Here is a 22,610-nt window from a genome sequence, read left to right on the forward strand (position 1 = left end):
GGGGGATGAAAGAAGGAAGAAGGAAGAAATGGAAGGACAAAGGAAGGAAGAAAGAAAAGGGAGAGAGAGAACATGGAAGGAAGGGAGGGAGGGAAAAAGGAAAGAGAAAGAAAAGAAAGAAAGAAAGAAAGAAAGAAAGAAAGAAAGAAAGAAAGAAAGAAAGAAAGAAAGAGAGAAAAGGAGAGAGGTTTGAAATTACATTATTTACTCATTTAACCTGTGTGTCTCCTAACAAACTGTAAGCCCTATGGAATGGTATCTGTTCACCACTGCAAGTCCAATCCTTAGAAGGGGTCCCAGTATAATAACTACATATTAAATATTTGTTGAACAAATGAAAGAATATGTCAGTTATATAATAAAATTAAATACAGAAACTTTACCTTCTCAGTAAGATTGTCAGTATGGCATTTATCAACCTATCAAGAGATACTTAAAATACCTTTAGTCCTGAAAGATATACTCTGTCAAGTGATGATAAAAAAAAAAGAGGCCATTACCTATAAATCAGTACTCCATCCAGGCCTAAGTAGGAAGTGGTTAAATTGAAAGAAATATAAATTTCTGAAAAATAATTATTATTCTGAAAAATAATTATTGCCCAATAATGTTTCCTCTGCAAGAACTCTAATACTATCACTTTCTATGTTCATTTGTATTAGGGAGAATCTTGTATTACCCAAAGATGAGTAGATAAAATGATCTTTAGATCACTTAATAAATAAATTTAAAACACTTTGAAATTCTTAGATGAAATACAAATCACTTGTCAAAAGTACAATCTTATTTGTCAAAACATGAAATTGAAAAAAGAGAAGACACAGAAATAACAGGCTCAGAGCTGCCAAATTGACAGCCTGTATTAAGTGAGATAGTCAAAACATTCATATGCTAATTTTTAGAGTGCTGTCTATCTGGCCACCCATACAAAAACAAGAGAGGCTTTTTCTTCCTATTTCAAAAGTATGTGAATGGGTCATAGAGTAGACAATGATTACCAAATTAAGGAACAGCAATTTAGATCATGAAGAATTTCCATTTAAGTTCTGAGGGCTCATAAAAGACAACTACTAACTGACTTGCTTGGGAAGTAATTCAGAAGATTCAACCCCCACAAAAATATTCTTTATCACCTATATCAGTTAACATAATTATTGGCAGTCTTCTGGGAGATAAACATAATGCCAGAGATAGCTTTCTATGTTAGCTGAGATTAGCTATATACTATTAATGGCAAAATTGAACTATCAAAAAAGCATCAAAATAGGTTTAAAGATTTAACTGAAATATACAAATATTATTTTTAATTATTCTCCTTTTTTTTCTCTTGTTGGCAGTTGAACCCAGGTCCTCACACACGCTAGGCAAGCCCCTACTACTGGCCCAGCCCTTTAAAAGATTATCTTATTTGCATTCCCTCAAAGTAGTCCTCTTTCACTAACATCCATAACACTAATAGTTCTAGCAGTTCCTTGAAATGTTCTTTCCATCTGGCTGATGAGTTCATCATACCTGCACTCTATTTTCTGGAATGTGGAATCTGGTCTAGCAATAAAACCAAATTTTTGCTCAAATTTGCTTGGGTAAGAATGCTAGTGTTTGTAGACTTGAATTCACATATTATGCTGCTAAAAAGGAATGTGGCCATATATTACATGATTCCATTTATGTGAAATCCCTAGAATAAGCAAGTCTATGCAGACAGAAAGTAGATGTCTACAACCAGTATCTGAGGAGTAGAGAAAATGAGGAGTGAATGTTAGTGGGTAAGGGGTTTTTTCCAGGGGAAATGAAGATGTACAGTGGGAATGGTTGTATGACTTTGTGACTAAACAAGCAAACAAAAAATCAAAACTACTGAATTATACAATTAAAAGCCTAAATTTTATGATATATTATTCAATTTAATAAAGCTATTGTGAAAAAAGAAATGTGTCCAGATGTCTCCAAGCCATAAAAAATTAAGTTAAAATATAGAGCTCTCAATTGAAAACTATTTAATTTCTTTCTTCCTTCCTTTCTTTCTTTCTTTCTTTTCCTTCCTTCCTTCCTTCCTTTCTTTCTTTCCAGAAATGAGATCTTGCTATGCTGCCCAGGCTCGCCCTGACCTTCTGAGCTCAAGAGATACTCTTCCCTGTGCCTCTCAAGTAACTAGAACTATAGGTGTGCAATACTGCACCCAATTTCTTATTATTTTTTACAATCATTGGTATGAGTACTACTTGTGTTCTACAGTAGACAACAAAAATAAACAATAAGCAAAAAGCAAACTAATGTCAGCATTAAAATCTGAGAAATCAGATAAACAATCTCAGTTGAATGGCTTATTTTATTCATGGACATGTGCTAACAGTATGAATTTATTATAGTGTGTCCCACAAATTAATTTTCTATAATTATCATCATCTATAGCTCACTTGAAAGATAAAATAAAATGTTAATACTTCATAGCACTCCACTAAAAACAGCATGGATCTATATGATGTCTTGTTAGATACATTTGAGCCAATACAATGAACAAAACTAGTAAGGACAAATAGAGATGAAATTAATCTTTATCTTAATAATTAGCATATGGCAAGGTAGCTCATCAATTCTACAACCACAACACTTAAAAAATGTGCACAACCCCTTTTCTCAAGCCCCACAAAAGTAGATAGAAAGGTTGCTTTATACAACCTCAACAATTTTAGCACCACCTAAAAGATAAAATATAAAACGTTTAATTCTAAAATACAGTGTCTATCCTATATATCAAAATCAATTCTAACCTAAAAAAGAAGCCTTTTAGGAGGCCTACTTTCTGAGGCCTAGTTGTATCTTCCCAAGCAACAGTCACGGCTTCTTTATCTGAAAATTCAAAACTCAAGTTATCTATACAATGTCTAGCTTCTTACATAGTTATTTCTATTTACATGAGTTTTAAAAACAAAACAATCCATTCAAATGGTATACTGTTTTAATTTTGCTTTTGTAAAATTATACTTTTCCACAGAATAATCCCTTTTCATTAGTTTTATTTTTAAAAAATTTTTATATTCTTACCTATTAATTCTTCCACAAGTGAATGATGTCATATTCCAAGAAAAACGTGTTAGAATTTTTATTAACATCATACTGTTTCCAAAAATAATCATGGAAAGAGAATATGTCCATTTAGTCAAGCTCTTTCTATAACTTTAAATGAATTTCTTATATAGAAACTACCTCATATAAAATTATACATGGTTCTTATTTAGATCATTTAAGCAATTTTTGTCATTATAAATAAGCCTCTTTTTTCTATTATATTTTCTAACTTAGATGGCATACTAATTAGAATGTTAAGTGGAATGTTATTTATTTACTGAATTCTTACTTGTTCTAGTATCATAGTGAACTTACTTGGATTTACTAGTGGTAAAATATGTTTGCTATATTTTTGTATCAATTTTGTATGAGATTTTGCTTAAAAGTTCGACCTGAAAAAATTTATAGTAGCCAGGCCTGGTGGCACATGCCTGTAATCCCAGCTACTTAGGAGGCTGAGTCAGGATCATAAATTCAAGCCCAGTCTGGGCAACTTAGCGAGATGCTGTCTCAAAAGAAAATAAAAAGGGTTGGGGCTATAAAGTGGTAGTAGAGTGCTTGCCTTGAATGCACTGTATTCAATCCCCAGTACCACAAAAACAAAACAAAAATACCTGTAATTCAAGCTACATAGGAGGCTGAGGCAGGAGGATCCCAAGTTCAAGCCCAGCCTGGGTGATTTACCAAGACCCTGTGTCAAAATAAAAAATGGCAAAAATAAACAAATAAAAATAATAAATAAATAAATAAAAATGGGTTGGGGGTATAGCTCAGTCATAGAGTGTTTGCCTAATATCCACAAGATCCTGAGTCCAATCCCCAGTACTGTACCTCAAACAAATAAATAATAAAGCATCTGGCATACTCTCAGCCTAGTTCATCATTGTGGCTTCCTTTCTTCTTTGTCATTATTTAATTTTATATAGTTATCTTTCAAATGCCTAAAACTTTATTAACAGTTGTATTTTGACCATCTCATCTTTACATCCTCAGTACCTACAGTGGTGCCTAATACATAGTAACACTAAAAATGGGCGGAATGAATGAATGAATAACCATTGGCTTACCCAAAGATAAATGGCTAGTAAGTGGCAGAAATGCTATTATACTTTGCAATATAGATCTCTTTCCACTGAACCACATGGTCTTCTTGAGTCTTAAAAACTACCTACAGCTTTTTCCTTTGATTTTTGAGGTCTTCCACAATCTGGGCCTATCTGTCCTCACCAAACCTATCCTTCTTGATTTCAAAAACAGGTGAGCCACCCTAGTCCATAAATAGTGGTCACTTTTCTGTCTTTCCCACTGGTCATGCTCACCCCCATCTAGGTCACGGCTTAATAGGATGCTCTGTTCTATAATTCCCTCCATTTTCAAGTCCTGCACATACTCCCTCCCAACACACATATTACAGCCATCATTCACTGAAAAGCTTGTCTCCTGAATCTTCTCTGAACCCATATTGTAATTACAGTGTATACAATTTGGCTTTATTCTCTAATTGTTTATTATTTGTTAGCATTTCCTCTCCTATTACCTTCTGAAAGTAGGAACTATATTGTATTTTTGACAATATTAATGTTAAAATACCATCTACTTATTGAGTGACTGATAAATCATATTATTCAAAATATTCACTTTTATTCTCTATCTGACCCATCTGAACAGAATCTCTCTCTTTGAGATGAGTCTACTTCCTGCTCCAGTGCCGTCAGGCTTTTGTTCCATTGTGCCCTTTTTCTTCTGTCATGAGGCTGGCATGTCTCAGATAAGGGTATGCCAAAACTGGGTTGTTAAGCAGGCTTACAACTCATCTAAAGTCAATGTGAATAAATTAATGTGAATTAAAAACCAAACTCCTTTCCTTGAAATCCACTGAGATTTGGGGACTGTTACCCAGGCATGACTTAACATAAACTAATACCCAAAACAACTCTCCTGCTTTCCCCATCTCTACCTTTCCAATTTACATAAAAATAACAACACAACATAAGAAATTCGGAGATTACTTGGAAAGCTTTGTGGCTTACCTTATCCCAAGTCAAAGTAGGACTGTGGCCTTCTAAAAAAAATCAATCATAAAGACTGAAAATACCTGTAATAAGAGAAGTCTGGCATCTCCTTTCCCATTGAGATAATCAGACCAGCAGTTCTCCAATTTTAGCATGCAATAAGATCACCTAAAGGAATCATTAGAACACAGATCATTTGACATGTCTAACAAATTTCTGGGTGATATTAATGCTGTCTAAAGACCAGGCTTTGAAAACTTCTGAGTTAGGCAATGGATAGTTGATCTGACCTGATAATTTCAGGGAAGTGGCAGAGGTTGGACAACAATGGAACAGCTTAAATGTCTATTACTGGCATGGCAAAGATGATGAATTTATAAAATTTAGACATCATAGAAAATGGGTTGGCCACTGATTAAGAGAGACAAAGAAGGACACTACATCCTTGTAAAGGGAACAATTCGAGAGGAAGGGATGACAATCATAAATGTATATGCACCAAACACTAGTGCACCCAACTATATAAAACAAATACTAACAGACATGAAAAATCAAATAAGCACTAGTACAATAGTAATGGGGGACCTCAATACCCTGTCACAGATAGATCAACTAGACAAAAAAGCAACGAAACACTAGAACTCAATCAAACTCTTGAACAAATGAATTTTACAGATGTTTACAAGAGTGTTCCACCCCACAAAATCAGAATACACATTCTTTTCAGCTGCACACAGGTCATTATCCAAAATAGACCACATACTCTCTCACAGAACATGTTTAAGTAAGTGCAAAGGAATTGAAGTTATCCCCTGTATATTATAAGAAACCTAAACTCACCTAAATAAAGTGTTCCTGTTGAGAAGTCTAAAGCCATTCTTAATCCAAATGCTTCCTTCATGACCCTTTAATATATCCCTTTTTCTGGAAGCTTATAAGATTTTCAGTATTCTGAAATTCCTTGATAACACTGCATGCCTTGATGTGAGCACATTTTCACCTATGGTGTTGGGCACTCAGTGAGATTTTTGATCCAGACATTAATGTTCTTTGGAAGTTTCAATTCATTTATTTGATGATTTCTTCCCTATTTTCTCTTTTGTTGAAATGATTATTATGTCTTGGGCTTGAGCTTGAATTTTTTCCTATCTTTTTACTTTTATTTTCAAATTATTTTCCTTTTCACTCCACTTTATGAGAGACTTCTATAGCTTTATCTTATTGAACTACTAATGAATTCTTAGTTTTTGTTATATTTTTAAATTTCTAAAAGTTATTTTTGGTTTTCTGAAGTTTTGTATTTTTTAAAGTAATCTATTCTTATTTCATGTTGCAGTTTTGCTATGTACCTGAGGACACACCACAATTCACCATGCACTCTCTCACACACACAGACACACACATTTACTTTTTGTTAAAATGTAATCTAAGAGTACAAAGGTATATGAAGCAGGATATATAATTCACCAGGAAGTAAACGTCTGTGAAGCTACCAGCTAGGACAACAGAATGAACTCTCCCATCCTCTCTTTTTGGCCTTCCCTTTTCCAAGCATTAGTTCTTTCACTGCTCAAGACTTATACCTTCCATTGATTAAAAAAATGGCTAAACAAGTCAGTCTTTATTTGTTACATAGAAGATAGCTGCTGTTTAATCAAAAAAATGTCATTGTATAAACAAACAAGCAAACAAAAAAGAATGATAGGAACATCTGGGAGAAAATCATCCAGAAAGAAAGACTGGAAATTAGCTATGTTTTTAAAAAATTAATACATATACATATGGTTGCTCTTTGTGTTTCTTAGTTTGGTTGGTATGGGTTAGTATATGGTTATATTTGGGGCTTTCATTAGCCGCAGGAAATGCAGTCTTTGAAGACAAGGTTTGTGATACTAACTTGTGTCATTCATTTATCAATCAACTGTACATCATTTATTAAACCCTAAAGATTTAAAGATGCCTTCAGCACAGTCATTGCCCTCTAGAGACTCAAAGGTATTTCCAGACTTCATATGACCTATTCTTTAAAAGTAACTAATAAAAGTCAGAAATGAGGCATTGTTTTTATCCGAGTAAAAGAGATGTATCTGAGACTGGCTGGGCAAAAAACTGCAATATTATGTTAATGTTCCCAGTGTTCTTTCTTATGTTATACAGAGTCACACGCCACTGATTCTAAATTTCAGTGGATTAGAGAAAAAATTTAAACCAAGGTAGATTAATTAAAATCCTGTATTAACCTGTTTGATTATTTCACAGTATTACTGGATAATTTGTAATTAGTGACAAGCATTTAGAGTTCACAGATAATCCTGTTTTAGTGGTTGCTCCCTTGTTCTGGCCTTCTTTGCTTCCTGTTGTTTCCAGGTGGTAAATGAGTACTTTAGTTATCTATTGTGCAGAACACTTTGCTTTTGACATAATATCTTCCCAATTTATGTTAATGATTAAATATCTTTTCACTTTATGTTAGGCATTCATCACCTATCCCCACCAGCAGGTCTTTTCTTTTGTCACACACTTTTCCAGTTAAGTGTATCTTTATTTCTGATGACTTTAGCTATAGCATTTCAACCTGGATTAGTTTTCTGTTATGTTAGGAATTTGCTTTTTTGTATCATTAATCAAATAGTCTCTAATGACACTTTGTCTTTTGATGTAAATTGAGGATCCAAATGCTAGAAGTTCAGGACATAATTACTTATTCCATAAAGGTACTACAATGAAAGATAACCCTTTTTGGAAAAACAGTTGTGTTGCATACTGTTAAGAATTTTAAAAGGCAAATAAAAGACTTATGGACTTTAATAAGTATTCATAAAGTATAACTTTCCAATCTTTGAAAGATGAAAAGATTGGTAAAACTGTCCACTTCTCATTGTTGAAAATGGAAGATGGCTTCTCTCATTTTATTGAGACCTGGGATTCATGTTGGGAAAGTGTAATTTATTTCTTTTTTTCTTTTTTTTGTACCAGGGATTGAACTCAGGACCTTGCATTTGTGAGGCAGGTGCAGTGCCACTGAGCTAAATCCCTAGCGGGAAAGTGTAGTTTCTATATTGAGTTTTTCAGATAGGCTTCATTTGTGCAACATATTTTGCTTTCTGTTGATGTTGATCCTGCACATCTGTAGCCCTTAGGCTGAAATGTGGGGAAAATCAGTTCTTGTCATCTCCATGTTTTGAATCTAACCATTTGAGTACCCTCTTCTCTTGGGTACTTGTAGTGTTCTCTCCCTGCTAAACCTCTTCCTTTCACATTACCACCTAAATTTTCCTTTTTAGATGGCTGTTTTACATTCTAATCTCTTCCAATTTCCTTTGTTCCTTTGTACCTTTGCTTTGTCCTATTTCTTTAGAGCAAAATATAAAATTGCATTACATTATTTTGTTGACAAATCTATATTGATGTGTAATGTTGATGCAATTATATTGGGGAATTCCCTTCTCAGGTAAAAATAGGGCTGCAATTTAAGAAAGGGAATTTTAGAGACAATAGCTAAAGCTACAAGGTATCAGCTATGGGAGTGGATACAGTTTCCCCCCCCCCGAAAAAAATGAGCTATGGTTCTGTCAAATTATACTCCATACCTTCTTATACTTTGACTTTTCTTTTTTTTGTACCAGGGATCGAACTCAGGACCTTGCGCTTGCGAGGCAGGCAGCAGAACCACTGAGCTAAATCCCCAGCGCCATATTTTGATTTTTTTGTGAGCTTATTCATATATTAGTTAAGACTCTTGGTGACCAAAGCAAAATTTTGAATTTATTTGTTTGTTTGTTCGTTTGTTTGTGATACTGGGTACTGAACCCAGGACCTTCACACTAAGCTACATCCCCAGCCCTTTTAATTTTTTTTTTTTTTTAATTTTAAAACAAGGTCTTGCTAAGTTGCTAAATTACCCAGGCTGGGCTTGAACTTTAATCCTCCTGCCTCAACCACCCAGAGTGCTAGAATTACAGGTGTGTGCTACCATGCACATCAAAATGTTGAATTTATTGAAATGAAACATTGATATTTCATGGGACCTAATGGCAAGACCTGCAAGCTAAGCCACATGAAAGAATAAAATAGAAAGCAGTTTGGAACCTGGTAGTCATCAGTCTCTCTGTCTAAAGCCATGCTTTCTCTGTTATAGTATATAAGTACCAAATATATTGTGGATGTATTATTCATTTTTCTGTCACTGGGACAAAATACCTGACACTCATACCTTAAAGGAAGAAAGGTTTATTTTGGCTCACAGTTTTAGAGGTTTCAGTCTACGCATACTTGGCTGGCTCTGAGGTGGAAATGGCATTGTGGAACGGCATAGCAGAAGAAAGCTGCTCACCTCATGGCAGCCAGGAAGTAAGGAGAGAGGAGGAGCTGGGAACAAGAATATGAACCATGTTTTCAGTTGTGCTGTCCTGGCTGTTTAAATGTCCTGATTTGATTCAAAACATTTACCTTTCATGGTTCTTTTGACTTTGAGGAGGTTGCATCTGGTGAATAAGATGGCCAAGGACACACCATAATGTTTTGTGTTTTTTTTACACCATAATCTTTTTATGAGCCTATCTTTTCATTAGTTAACACTCGGGAGCAACATTCACCCATTCATGGCATTTTTTATCATACTTCCTAAAGCTACTCAGGAAATAGGACTTCCAAAACTACTTCAGAAAGTGACAAGAACAATGGGATAAGTACATTTGAGGAAAGAGGGAGTATTTGGAGGGTGATTAATGGCAACATGTCTTTTACTATCATGAGTTTTAAAAATTTTAAACATTCACTGTAGTTTTTAATCACTCTAACACTTCCTTCCAGGTCACACCTCTCATGATTTGCCTCTTTTGCCCAGGCCCACATTCAGTTACGAACTCATCAATGGATTAATCCACTGATTAGTACAGCACCCTCATTATCCAGTCACCTTCCTAAAGCCCTACTTTTGAATACATGAGACTTCGGGGGAATATTTTAGATCTAAATCCTAACATTAGATTTCCTCAACCCTTTCAGGGTTCCTGGATAGGTATGAAATAAAACTGATAAAGACAATAACAGAAAAAAAAACCCAACAAATCTTATCAAAATTGTCATGAGGGCTGGGGATTTAGCTCAGTGGCACTGCCACCTGCCTTGCAAGTGCAAGGTCCTGAGTTCAATCCCAGTACCAAAAAAAAAATTGTCATGACAGCCTTCAGAAATGAAGACCCAATCCAGAGAAAACTCTCTATTTTTATGCTTAGATTCATTGAAGAAAATATAGCTATGTAGAATTGTGATTGGAAAAATAGGGTATGCTCTAATAGTAATAATAAACCTGGGAAATGAAATGAGGTGCTCAGAAGGGCTTGTGTGTTTGGATTCTTTGGGGCCTCTTTCTGTGACCTTCTTTTTTCCTGGGTATGGGACAAGACCCCTTCTGGAAGGAAGGTCTTGTGATCTACTTTGAGACAAGATACATCAGAGAATTTCTTCCTTTTTTTTGGTACCAGGGATTGAACTCAGGGCCTCACACTTGCCAGGCAGGCACTGTGCCACTGAGCTAAATCCCCAGCCAATGTCAGAGAATTTCTTTATGGCCACCTCTGACACAGAAAGGTGAGAGAAGATTAGAAAAATATGTCTAGGTTTTATGGCTGGCTTTGAGGGTTCTAATTTGTATGACTCACCTGTGGAAGAGGAATTGTAGTTTCTGTGGCTTGCCTCGGGGAGAAAAGGGAACAGGAGAAAAAAGGGCAGAAAGAAGTAAGAAAGATCTTGCTTCTGAGCCCCTCTCTTTTAGTTCAAAGTGTCAGCATGCCAAGACATCATATTTTGGGATGTCATATTTTGAGCCCTGACTATTTCTAATGCACAAAAGCATCTTTAGGTCTTGGTTTCACAAAAGAATAGTTCAGTCTAATAGGAGAGTTGAGTGTTAATTCCAGGTTCCCACAAAAGGTAGCTGGAAGCCCATTCATTGGTCAGGTGTCCAATCCTGGTCTAGTTGTGAAACAGGACTCCAGACTTCTCAGTGTTGTTGAGGAGGTTAGGTTCCAGGAAAAAAAGGCATGAGTAAAGGACGTCAACTGAAGTCTATAGCTAGAGAAAATATATACATGTTCTTGAGAATCATAATTGGAGAGTTTGGGTTGCATCAAACAGAGTGAGTCTAACAAGAAATGATAGACTTTTAATGCTTTTTATCCTTTGCTCTCAAAACCAGGGAGGGCCAATTGTATAATCCTTCTTAGTGCTCCAAGATAGCATTATAAGAGGTGAACTTTTTTATGTATAAAAGAAATGGAGGATGAAAGAAGTGATAATTTGAGTGTTCAGGAGGGGCAGGCCACAGATATTAAGAAATAGATGGCCGTATGTCATTACTATTCATGTTTCTCCTCAGATTGTTGATTTAAATATCTTTGCCATTGCTCAAATAAATTCTGTGGGTCTTGGGATTGCAGGCCAGGGCCTGAACCTGAAGATATCCTCCCTTTACTACTCCCACTATTTTTAGACCAGCTGCAGACTTGCCTGAGGGAATTCACTCAGCTTCTTCTCAGGGAGAGTTATGTCTGTACCACTCAGTCCTGCTCACATTCTTTCATGATGTTTTCATGGTGGATATATGATCACACTTTCACAGCATTTTTACTTTGTACCTTATTTCTCTAAAATAAATAGCTCTCTTCTGGGACCTACCAGATTTGTTTTACTTTTCTAATATAACAAAATCTCTAAATTTGTTAATTCTTGAGACATATCTTTATTTTTATCTTTGTTTGTCATGTACAATTGCTAATGTGACAAATTCCATACTGAAGACTAATCTGAGGATACATTAATTAATGGCACCTGATATGGAAGAAAATGGCCCTATTCAACAGTACATTGTTAGACTAGAAACAAACTACTACTATAGCTGCCACACTGAATAGGCTTACAGGATGTGTCTCTGGTTGGAGCTAGATGTTAACAGATCGGTAAGTACAGAATTATTGTAATAATTGAAAGCCAGCATTAAAATTTAACAAATAAAAGCTTTGTCATAATTTTTATTGGTTGTTAAGAATTCCAGTTAATAGTGTGGATTATTCTTTAATAGATGGAATAAGATTTATATTAGCAAAGTACATGACATCAATTTTTGGATAGAAGGTGCTAATTTTTCAGAAATAGAATAAAATACTCCTTTTCATAATTATCTTCCTTAAGTGTTCTAAGTTATAGTTGTCTTATTATATCTTCTTAATATACTGCTTAGCAAGATCAACAGCAGCTTTTGGTATAGGAATATATATTAGATGTGAGAATACTCATTCTAAGATATGAGGAAAAATAAGAATGATGTGGTTTATGGTAAGAAACTAATAAAGAATGAAGGGTGAGTACTACCCAGGCCTGGACACCCATAAAGTACAGAAGATGTGGGTGCTGACCCACAAGTATATGCAGAGTGCTAGTCTCTAAAGCCATCTGGCTTAATGCATTTATATGAGCAAATTAGAGATGTAAATGTGGCCATGCAGGATTAATCACACACTGTGCTGCACTTTGCTAGTCTTAGTGCCAAGTCACATTTCACATTCTCCGTACTTTGTATGATTTCTTTTAGATTTATTACTTTTATTTGCTGTACCATTTCTTATATAGTATTAATGCTGTGCAGTGGAGTTTTTCCATGTCTCTACCTGCCACATGCAGGGAGGATCTCAGGGAAAAGAAGAACACAGAGTATCAAATCAGCATGTATTATTTCCTTTCACTGCTCAAATGCTACCTAAAATACTTAGTAAATTGCTGCCTCTATGTTAAGAATCTCTTGGCATTCTCCATATAACCTGATACTTTCTGGAATTTTTCTACTTGATACTCTTCATATTGAGAGTTGGGAGACTTTTTGTGAGAAAATATAAATTGTCTTGCCTGAGGTCATAGTTGGGTCCTGGTGCTCGAAAACAATAAAATATAATCAACACTGTGGCAGAAAATGCTAGCTCTTCCTGAAAATTTGCTTCCCAATTACCTTAGCAATAAACTGTACATTTAACAGCTGGAACTTTGGCCATCAGAATGAAGACTACATTTCGCAACCTCTTAGCTAAGGTATATTCATAAAACTAAATTCTGGCCAGTGGGTTGTAAGCAGAAATGTCCAGTACAACTTCTAGAACATCATTATAGGGACGGATGTGCTTTTCTTGCTTTCTCTTTTCTACTGGCTGGAATGTGATATGATGGCTGGTGCCTAAGATAGCTTGGATTGTAGCTGAAAGCTATGTGTTGATGATGGGGTGGGGGCAGAATGGGTAAATGAGTCTCTTATGATAGATGAGATGTCAGCCTGGACCCCAGATGTCTGAACTCTGTATCAGAGAAAATTAAACCTCTCTCTTAGTTAAGCCACTATTATTTTTTGTTGTCTACTACCTGTTGCTAGATCTAACCTTGGCCAATGTAATCAGATAAACCTATTTTTGTGCCTAATTAAGTTTCTAGAAAATATATATATATTTATTTAAAATTTAGGTTCCAGTGCTGGGGATTTAGCTCAATGGTGCTGCCTCCTGCCTTGCAAGCACAAGGTCCTGAGTTTGATCCTCGGTACAAAAAAAAAAAAAATTACCTTCCAGTTCTCCTTTCCTTATCTAGATAATGTATTGTATTCTTTTTTAAAAATTTTTATTTTATTGATACATTTTAGATGTACACTATAATGACATTTATCATTGGAAATTTGCACCTTTACATAATCTCTCTTAATTCTTATTTTTCCCCAACCCCCTGCCCTCCCTTCAACCCCTCCATCCCTCCCTATTTACAAAAACTTTGTTTCCATTTTTTCATTTTCTCATATTAATTCCATTCCCTTCTTTCCTTTCCCCTACCCCTCCCTCTTCCCCTTTCCCTTGGCACCTTTTCTTCCTATTTCACATTATCTATTATACCTTTTAGACTTTATTTACACTTTCAGTTTCTCACACTAGAAAAACTATTCAGTATTTATACATGTGTGGCCGATTTATTTCACTTAAGAATATCGCCTCAATGTGCATCCATTTAGCTAATTTCTCATTCTTTATGGCTAGGTAGTACTTCATTTTATTTTTTAAAAATCACATTTTCTTTATTCAGTCTCCAGTTGATGGGCATCTGGGCTGCTTCGAAGTTTTAGCCATTACAAATTGTGCTGCTATGAACATGGGTGCACATATATCACTATGGTATGATTCTTTTAATTCTTTGGGGAAGATACCTAGCAGGGGAATAGCTGGGTCAAATGGGACTTCCAGACCTAGTTCTTTGAGGCATCTCCATACTGATTTCCACAGTGGTTGCACCAGTCTACACTCCCACTAGCAGTGGACCAAGGTTCCTCTTTCCCCACAGACCCACCAGCATTTGTTATTGGTTGATTTCATGATAGCAGCCATTCCTTCTGGGGTGAGGTGGAATCTCAGCGTTGTTTTCATTTGCATCTCTCCAATGACCAGTGATGTTGAACATTCTATTATGTGTTTATTTGCTATTTCTACTTCTTTGTCTGAGAAATGTTTGTCCATTGTACATGCCCATTTTTGGATTGGGTCATTGAGTGGGAGGTCTGATTTTTTAAAAGTTCTTTATAGATTCTAGATAGTAGACTTTTGTCTCAGGAATAGCAGGTGAAAATTTTTTCCCACATGGTGTGTTGTCTCTTCGCACTGCTGGTGGTTTCTCTTGCTGTGCAGAAGCTTTTTAATAAGAAGAGATTCCACTTGTTGATTGTTTATGCTAGTTCACATGCAACTGAGGTTATGTTCATAAAATCTTTTCCTACACCGATGTCTTCAAGAGTTCAACCTAACCTCTGTTCCAGCCGGTTCAGCATTTCCATTTTAATATTTAGATCTTTGATCTATTTCAATTTTATTTTAGTGCATGGTGAGAGATATAGGTCTAGTTTTGATCTTTGGAAAGTTGAAACCCAATTTTTCCAGTACCATTTATTAAAGAGGCTATCTTTCCTCCAGTGAGGGTGTTTGGCTCCTTTGTCAAAGATGAGGTGGCTAAGTGTGTCTGGAATTGTTTGTGCATCTTCTAATCTGTTCCACTGGTCCTCAGATCTGTTTCTTTGTCCATACCATGCTGTTTTTATCACAGTAGCTTTGTAGTATAGTTTCAAGTTGGGGGTTGGGATACCCCATGCCATGTCTCTGTTGCCTAGAATTGCTTTTGCTATTCTAGGTCTCTTCTTATTCCAAATGAATTTGGGGATTGTTTTCTCAAGGTCTGTGAAATATGCTGCTGGAATTTCAATTGGGATTGCAGTGAATCTATATAATAGTTTTGGAAGTATGGCCATTTTCACTATGTTGATCCTTCCTACCCAGGAGCAGGGGATGTCTTTCCATTTTCTGATATCATCTTCAGTCTCTCTTTTCACAGTGTTATAGTTTTCAGAGAAGAGGTCTTTGATGTCTTTTGTTAGACTGATTCCTAGGTATTTCAGTTTTTTGGATGCTATTGTGAAAGGAATTGTTTGCCCTATTTCTCTCTCAGTGAGTCTGCTGTTCATGCAGAGGAAAGCTATTGATTTTTGTGTGTTGACCTTGTATCCAGCTACTTTACTGAATTTGCTTATTAAGTCTAGAAGACTTTTGGTGGAGTCCTTGGGGTCTTCTAGATAGAGTATCATGTGATCTGCAAATAATGACAATTTGACTTCTTCATTTCCTATCTTTATTCCATTTATTTCTTTCTCTTTTCTAATTGCCATGGCTAATATTTCCAAAACTATATTGAACAGGAGTGGTGATAGTGGACATCCTTGTCTTGTTCCTGATTTTAGTGTGAAGGATTTCAGTTTTTGACCATTTAGTATGATACTGGCTGTTGGCTTTTCATAGATGGCTGCTGGTGCCCACGCGGCTCACCTCCTCTGTGCTGTGGCAGTGGTACGGTGGCCCAGAAGGCTCCTCCTCAGCGCTGGGGATGACGCTGCTCCTTGGCACTGGGGGCAGTGGTATGGCGGCCCAGAAGGCTCACCTCCTTGGTGCCGGGGGTGGCTCTGCTCCTCAGTGCTGGGGTTGGTGGTACAGCCAAGTTTAAGTTTCTTATTCCTTACAACCAATAGTAGCTTAGCAAAAACATTAATCTCATTGTGTTTGGGAAAAGTATAGTTCAAAAAATAAAAGCAGAATGACATATACTTATTTCTATAAACATAAAAGTTATCTTTATAATGAAACTAAAATCAAAACAGGGGCTAGGGATTTAGCTCAGTGGTTTCGCTGCCTGCTGTGCAAGCACAAGGACCCGCGTTCGATCCCTGGTACCAAAAAAAAAATGAAAACAGTATACAGGCTGAAAATAATAAAAATCAATTATATTCTTTTTATGGATTGAATTCATATGTTGAAGTCCTAATCCTTATTACCTCAGAATGTAACAACTTGGTTCGCAAACAGAAGCATTTGGCAAAATTTTGTTTCTGTTTCAAACTCTACACTGGGTGAGGAACACAACCTCAGCCCTCTTTCCCACAGGAACACCAACATGGCCATGTTTTCCAGAATCATGGAACAAATTAAGTTCATGAACCACAGTACCACTGTACTGCTGGTTAAACACGATGGGTTAAATACATGCATTTAGGTCTCTTCTCTTCCCAAGTGCCACTAAAATTATATTAAAAGGACTTTACAAATGGTATAATTTCACAAGGAAAAAAGGATCTAGGGAAGAGGCAAAAGTAGCAAAGAATTAAAAGCTAAAAAACAGATGGACAAATGGTTTCTGACTTACTGGAAGAAAAGAACTGACTTAGAAGAAGCAAAACTTACATCAATGAGGAAGTATGAGAACCAAATCTATATATATTTATACCAAAATTCCTGGGCTGGGAATTTAGCTCAGCGGTGCTGCTGCCTGCCTTGAAAGCGCAAGGTCCTGAGTTCGAGCCCTGGTACCAAAAAAATAAATAAATAAATTCCTATAAACCTTAGGAAATGGCAGCACTCAGGGTGAAGACAGACACAGAAGGCAAGTTGAAAGTCTGTGTAAGGAGTAGCTACACTCCCAGAAAACTGCTCCTCCTTTCCTGACAGAAGTCTGGAGAAAGGAAAACAAGGTCTCTGTGTTAGCAGATGGGAGGAATAGTTAGAAGATTCCATGATAAGAACACATGAATGAATTAACAGATTTCCTGTTTGGTTAAAAAAAAAAAAGGGAGGGATCGATACTGGAGAATTTAACTATGGGGGATGCAAAGGGATTCTATTAGGCTTTCTTTAAGGATACAGCCCAGCCAGATCACCATAAGATAAATGTGTCAACTTGTTCAGAAAGCTTGCATTAAGTTTTATTGTACCTCATTTTTAAATACAAGCAGAAAAATAAGGATAGTAGCCATTTTCTTGAAAATATCCAATGTAAAAGACATACACCAAAACAGAAAAAAAACACAATAATGAAAACAGACTATTGCACGCTGATTAAAAATAAACTTTTAAGGTTGTAAGTAATATCCTCAATCACAGAAAAGAATAATGTTTCAATGAAACAAGAACAAGTGTACTAAAAAAGAACACTCAGAAAACAAAAATAGAAGCAAGGCATGGTGGTGCACATCCATAATCTTGGTACTCAGGGGACTCAGGCAGGAGGATTCTGAGTTTGAGCCCAACCTTGGCTACATACCAAGATCAATGCCACCTTGAGCTACCTAGGGAGACTCTCTCTCAAAAGGAAAAAGGAAAACAAATATGGCATATACTGCAACATGGATTAATCTTGCAAATTTTATGCCCATTATGCTAAGTGAAGAAGCCAGAAATAACAGACCACATATTATATGGCATGCCCAAACTATGCAAATAGGTAGAAAGTAGATTAGTGTTACTTTTTTAGTAATATTAGTAAACCACTAAGAACACTAAATAAACCACTACCAGTAATGTCCTAATCTAGTAGACAGATTAGTGGTTCTAACTCCTGGCTATGCCAGGAGCTCAAGGGAATGACTAATGAGTAGGGGTTTGGGGGGAGAATGATGAAAATATTCTGGAATTCAATAGTGACAATGGTTGCACAACCTATTGAATATACTAAAAACCATCAGGTTATAAATTTTTAAATGATGGCTCTTATGGTTAATTATATCTCAATAAATAAATAAAACAAAGGGATTTTTTTGAAATTTAAAATATGACAGAAAAAATGTAAAACACAATAGAAGAAAACTGTCCCAGAAAGTAGAGCAAAATAAAAAAGAGATAAAACTGGGAGAAAAAGACACAAAAAAATTTAAATCAGGCCCAGAAGTCCAAAATCCTAAGCAAGAATGGAATGCAAATTCTAAGCAAGAATAGAGAAAAACAGGAAAAGATGAACCATTAAAGTCTACCTGTAAACTGAAAATTTACTTAAACAAAGAACATAGGTGCAAATCCATATTAAGACATGTGGATGTGAAATTACAGAATACTGAATATAAAGAAGATATCTTATAAACTGCTAAAGTGGAAGAGGAATTAAAACCCAACTTTTACATAAAGATCAGAAATCAAAATAGTACTGGACTTCTCAATTGCACAATGAAAACTAGAAAAAGATAGGTTAATTTCTTAAGAATTCTGAGGAAAAATAACTTCCAGATAGAATTGAATTAATTGTGAGGATAAGATATACCGCTTAGGTTTACTTTCCTAGAAAGGCACTGGAGAGTATACTCTACCAAAATGAGAAGAAACCAAAAAAGATGAAGCCATGGGGTCAAGGAAAAAGATCTGGAAAGGTCAGAGAAAATAATAGAAAGAAATCCTGGGATAAGAGCTATGCAAAAAAAAAAAAAAAAAAGAGCTATGCGACAGAATACAACTAGGGAAAGGGAAAAGCAAAACCTCAAATTATTAAGTAAAATACTACTCTTCTTGGTTGAATTTTGGATATATAAAGAGTGAGGCTTAATCATTCTATCAATAACTGATTATCCTTATTTATATCCCAAGTAATGACATAAATCTTGTCATTAAGGGAATGCCAGTCAGGTGTTAAATGAATATATTCTAAATTAATGCTATAAAGGTACTTTCAGTAAACTATTTCTGAGATTTAAAATGTCACCAGGACTTATTAAGGGGAATTTGGACCTACACAATGAAATATGAATGGGGAACCACTAACTCAAGGACCACAATGGACTGTGAAACCTAAATCTTTTTCAAGAAAAAGATCTAGACTAGCTTTTCCTGCAAAAGTTAAAACAAAATCTTCTTTGAATGAAATCATTTTGCCTCATTTTACCTCCATTCTTCTAAACAAAAGCCAGCATAATTTAAGTTTGTATGTTATTTTAAATATGATCTTTGATATAACAAGAGATATACTGAATATTATTCTTAAATTATTAAGAAATCCAAGACCATAAAATTACCAATAAACTTCATCTAACTAATACCCCACCCATGTACCTCCTGCCCAAAGAAATATTCTTAATGTATCAACAACTTGCCTCTGTTTGTCACAGTTTTACCACATTATTCCTGAACAAAATATTTAGTTTTGCTTGTTTATTAACTTAATCAATGATGCACGTAATTGCATTTCATTCATTTTCTCCTAATGCACAACATTCTAATGTGTGAATACACACAATGTATTTTTTATCCTGTCAGTTGACAGTTGGGCATTTTCTAGTGTTTTAATGTTATAGTGTTGCCACTGGGCATGGTGGCATACATCTATAATCCTAGTACTCTGGGAAACTGAGGCAGAAAGATTGCAAATTCAACCTCAGCCTGGGCAACCTAGTGACTTAGTAAGAAGACTCTCTCAAAAAAAAGAGAAAAAGCTGAGGATGTTGCAGCTCAGTGCAAAGGCTTTGGATTCAGTATCCAGTACCACCATCAACACCACCACCCAAAAAAAATAAGAAAAAAGAAGCGTTGCTCTCAAAGTTCTAAAATATGGCTTCTGTTTCTTGTAGGGACTGGTACTGGGAATTGGACCCCAGGTCTTCACATAGAGCTACATCCATATCCCTGTTTTTGTTTTTTTTTCTTGAGATAGGTTCTCGCTAAGTTGCCCAGGCTAGGCTCACACTTGAAATCCTTCTGCGTAAGCCTCCCAGATTGCTGGGATAATAGGCATGCATTCCTAGTGCTTTTACACAAGAGTTTCTCTATACAGGAGTCAAATTGCTGAGTGTAGAGTATAATGTTGAAAGCTCAATCAAAATATTGCCTGTTTTCAAAATCAGTTATACCAATTTACATTCCGATTAGCAATATGTAAAAGTTCCTAGTGATATTATCCCCCACAAAACTGAGTTAAAATGTCATTTATGTAAATCTATTATGTTTGTTTGTTTGTTTGTTTTGGTACCAGGGATCAAACTTGGGTCCTTGCACTTGCGAGGCAGGCGGCGGAACCACTGAGCTAAATCCCGGGCCCTGTAAATCTATTATGTGGACATGGTATCTCACTATGGTCTTAAAGTTGACATTTCCTTAATTAATGGAGAGGTACAAACAATTTTAAAATATAGTTTGACAGTTTCTTTCGTGTGTGTGTGTGTGTGTGTGTGTGTGTGTGTGTGTACTTGAATGTAACCTAGGTCCTTGCAAACCTAGGTCATGCTAGCAAAGAGCAACCAGTGAGGTATAATCCCAGCCCTTTCTGAAAATTTTTATTTTGAGACAGTATCACACTAAATTGCCCACCTTGCCTTAAACTTGCAATTCTGCATTAGCCTCCCAAGAAGCTGAAATTACAGACATGGACCACCATGCCCAGCCCCAACAGTTTCTTATAAAAATTGAAATACACTAACTTCTCTAAACAAGCAATTACTCTCAAGTATTTGTTCAAGAAAAATGAAAATATGTTTGCCAAAAAAGGAATGTTGATAATAGTAAAATAAACAAGCAAACAAAAAAACCTGGAAATACACCAAATGTCTACCAATAAGTAAATAAATAAATTGTGGTATAATGAAATAACTGCACAGTACACAACAATAAAAACAAATGAATTGCTAGTGTCTGAAACAACACAGCTACATTATATACCCATTATGTTGAATCAAAGAAATCAGATAAAAATAACAACAATAATCTTATTCTATGTGAAGTAACTTCATATAGAATAAGATTAGTGTTGTTATTTTAGATCTGATTTGTCTGTAATCTCAGGAATGTGGGAGACTGACATAGGATGGCAAGTTTGGGCCTAGCCTGAGCAACTTTATGACTTTGTGAGGCTTTATCTCAAAATTTAAAAAATTGTTAAATGTCTTGGGATGTAGTTTAGAGCAAAGGCCTGAGTACCAAGTACCACAAAGGAAGGAAGAAAAGAAGGGAGGGAAGGGGAAGAGGAAGGAAGGAAGGAAAAGAAAGAAAGAAAAGAAATCAGATTAGTGGAGAAGGAGAAATTGACCGCAAAGGGACATGATGGCATTTTCTGGAGTAATGAAACATTTGATATATTGTCTAGGGTGATGGATACATGAGTGAACACATTTGTCAAAACTCATCTGTGTATTTTACCGTATGTTAACACACTCAGATTTATCAACAACAAAGTACAATATAAATCAGATCATATCATTCCTCAGCTCCCTAACCTAGCATGTCTTCCCTACTGCTCTTACAATGATTCCTAAACTTCCCATGATCCACAAGACAGTAAGTGAATTAATCTATACCCTGCAAACTTCACTTACCACACTATCCCTTCATACCACATTCCAGCCACATTAGCCTTTTCAATATTTATTCAAAATTCTAAACTCTCTTTCTAATTTGGATTCTTATTCAAACAAAATGCAAAAGAATGTCATTTACATCACTTGTGTTGATTAATTGAATAAATACACTCAGTGAATGCCTTTCCTCATTTGTCTACCATCTTTGTCGTCTTGGAATAGTTTGATCTTAACAGTCCCTCAAAAATCCATGTAGTAGGCCTGCCGCCATCCCTGGCTCCTAGGGCAGAGAAGGTGAGCCAATCCCAGCGACCAGGAAGAGGCTCCCCTACCGCCATTCCTCGCTCCTAGGGCAGAGAAGGTGAGCCAATTGCAGCGACCAGGAAGAGGCTCCCCCACTGCCATTCCACGCTCCTAGGGCAGAGAAAGTCAGCCGAGCAGGCGCCAGAAGCACCGCCCCCCCATGTGGAAATAAGAACACACGAAAACAAACCTCAAAAACAGACTTCTGGATCACCTACAGCAACACAAAGGAAAACGAGATGGAACAATCTGATACTCAACCACCTGGACTCTGAACTGGCAACAAAAGAGGATCTGGAAAAATTGAACTCAGAAATAATTTCTCAGATAACAGCAAAGATTGTGCCCATAGTGCAAGTCATGATTAATAAATCTACAGAGGACACAGATAAAAAAAATAGAGGATCTGAGGAACATGATGGAATCCCAACATAGGGAACAAATGGAATCCATAAAACAGATGCAAACAGATTTCCAGGAGATTAAAAACTCCATCGAAAGTGTGTGCAGCAGAATGAACCAGAGTGAGGATAGAATTTCAGATACAGAACAAAATATTGCAA

General features: G+C 36.0%; 1 protein-coding gene and 1 long non-coding RNA gene across 6 annotated transcripts in view; one reads left to right on the forward strand and one right to left on the reverse strand.

Moving 5' to 3' along the window:
• Nucleotides 1-22,610, reverse strand: part of Ttc28 (tetratricopeptide repeat domain 28) — a 710,286-nt gene that overhangs the window by 462,863 nt on the left and 224,813 nt on the right. Inside the window, exon 2 of one of the 4 annotated variants that reach the window (XM_087198499.1) lies at nucleotides 5,165-5,249. The exons of the other annotated variants lie outside the window; for them this stretch is intronic. Within the exon in view, the coding sequence (XP_087054625.1) occupies nucleotides 5,165-5,236 (72 nt within the window). The 5' untranslated portion in view covers nucleotides 5,237-5,249. The remainder of the gene's footprint in view (nucleotides 1-5,164; nucleotides 5,250-22,610) is intronic. 4 annotated transcript variants of the gene reach the window in all.
• LOC106009324 (uncharacterized) overlaps nucleotides 1-22,610 on the forward strand; it is a 70,759-nt gene that overhangs the window by 21,027 nt on the left and 27,122 nt on the right. Inside the window, exon 4 of one of the 2 annotated variants that reach the window (XR_001183388.2) lies at nucleotides 2,071-2,270. The exons of the other annotated variant lie outside the window; for it this stretch is intronic. This is a non-coding gene — a long non-coding RNA (uncharacterized LOC106009324). Of the gene's footprint in view, nucleotides 1-2,070; nucleotides 2,271-22,610 lie in introns of those variants that run through there. 2 annotated transcript variants of the gene reach the window in all.

Source organism: Heterocephalus glaber, unplaced genomic scaffold (genome assembly GCF_053883595.1).
Source record: "Heterocephalus glaber isolate CG9 unplaced genomic scaffold, H.glaber_assembly_v1.0 deba00001687, whole genome shotgun sequence".
Lineage (NCBI taxonomy): Eukaryota > Metazoa > Chordata > Mammalia > Rodentia > Bathyergidae > Heterocephalus > Heterocephalus glaber.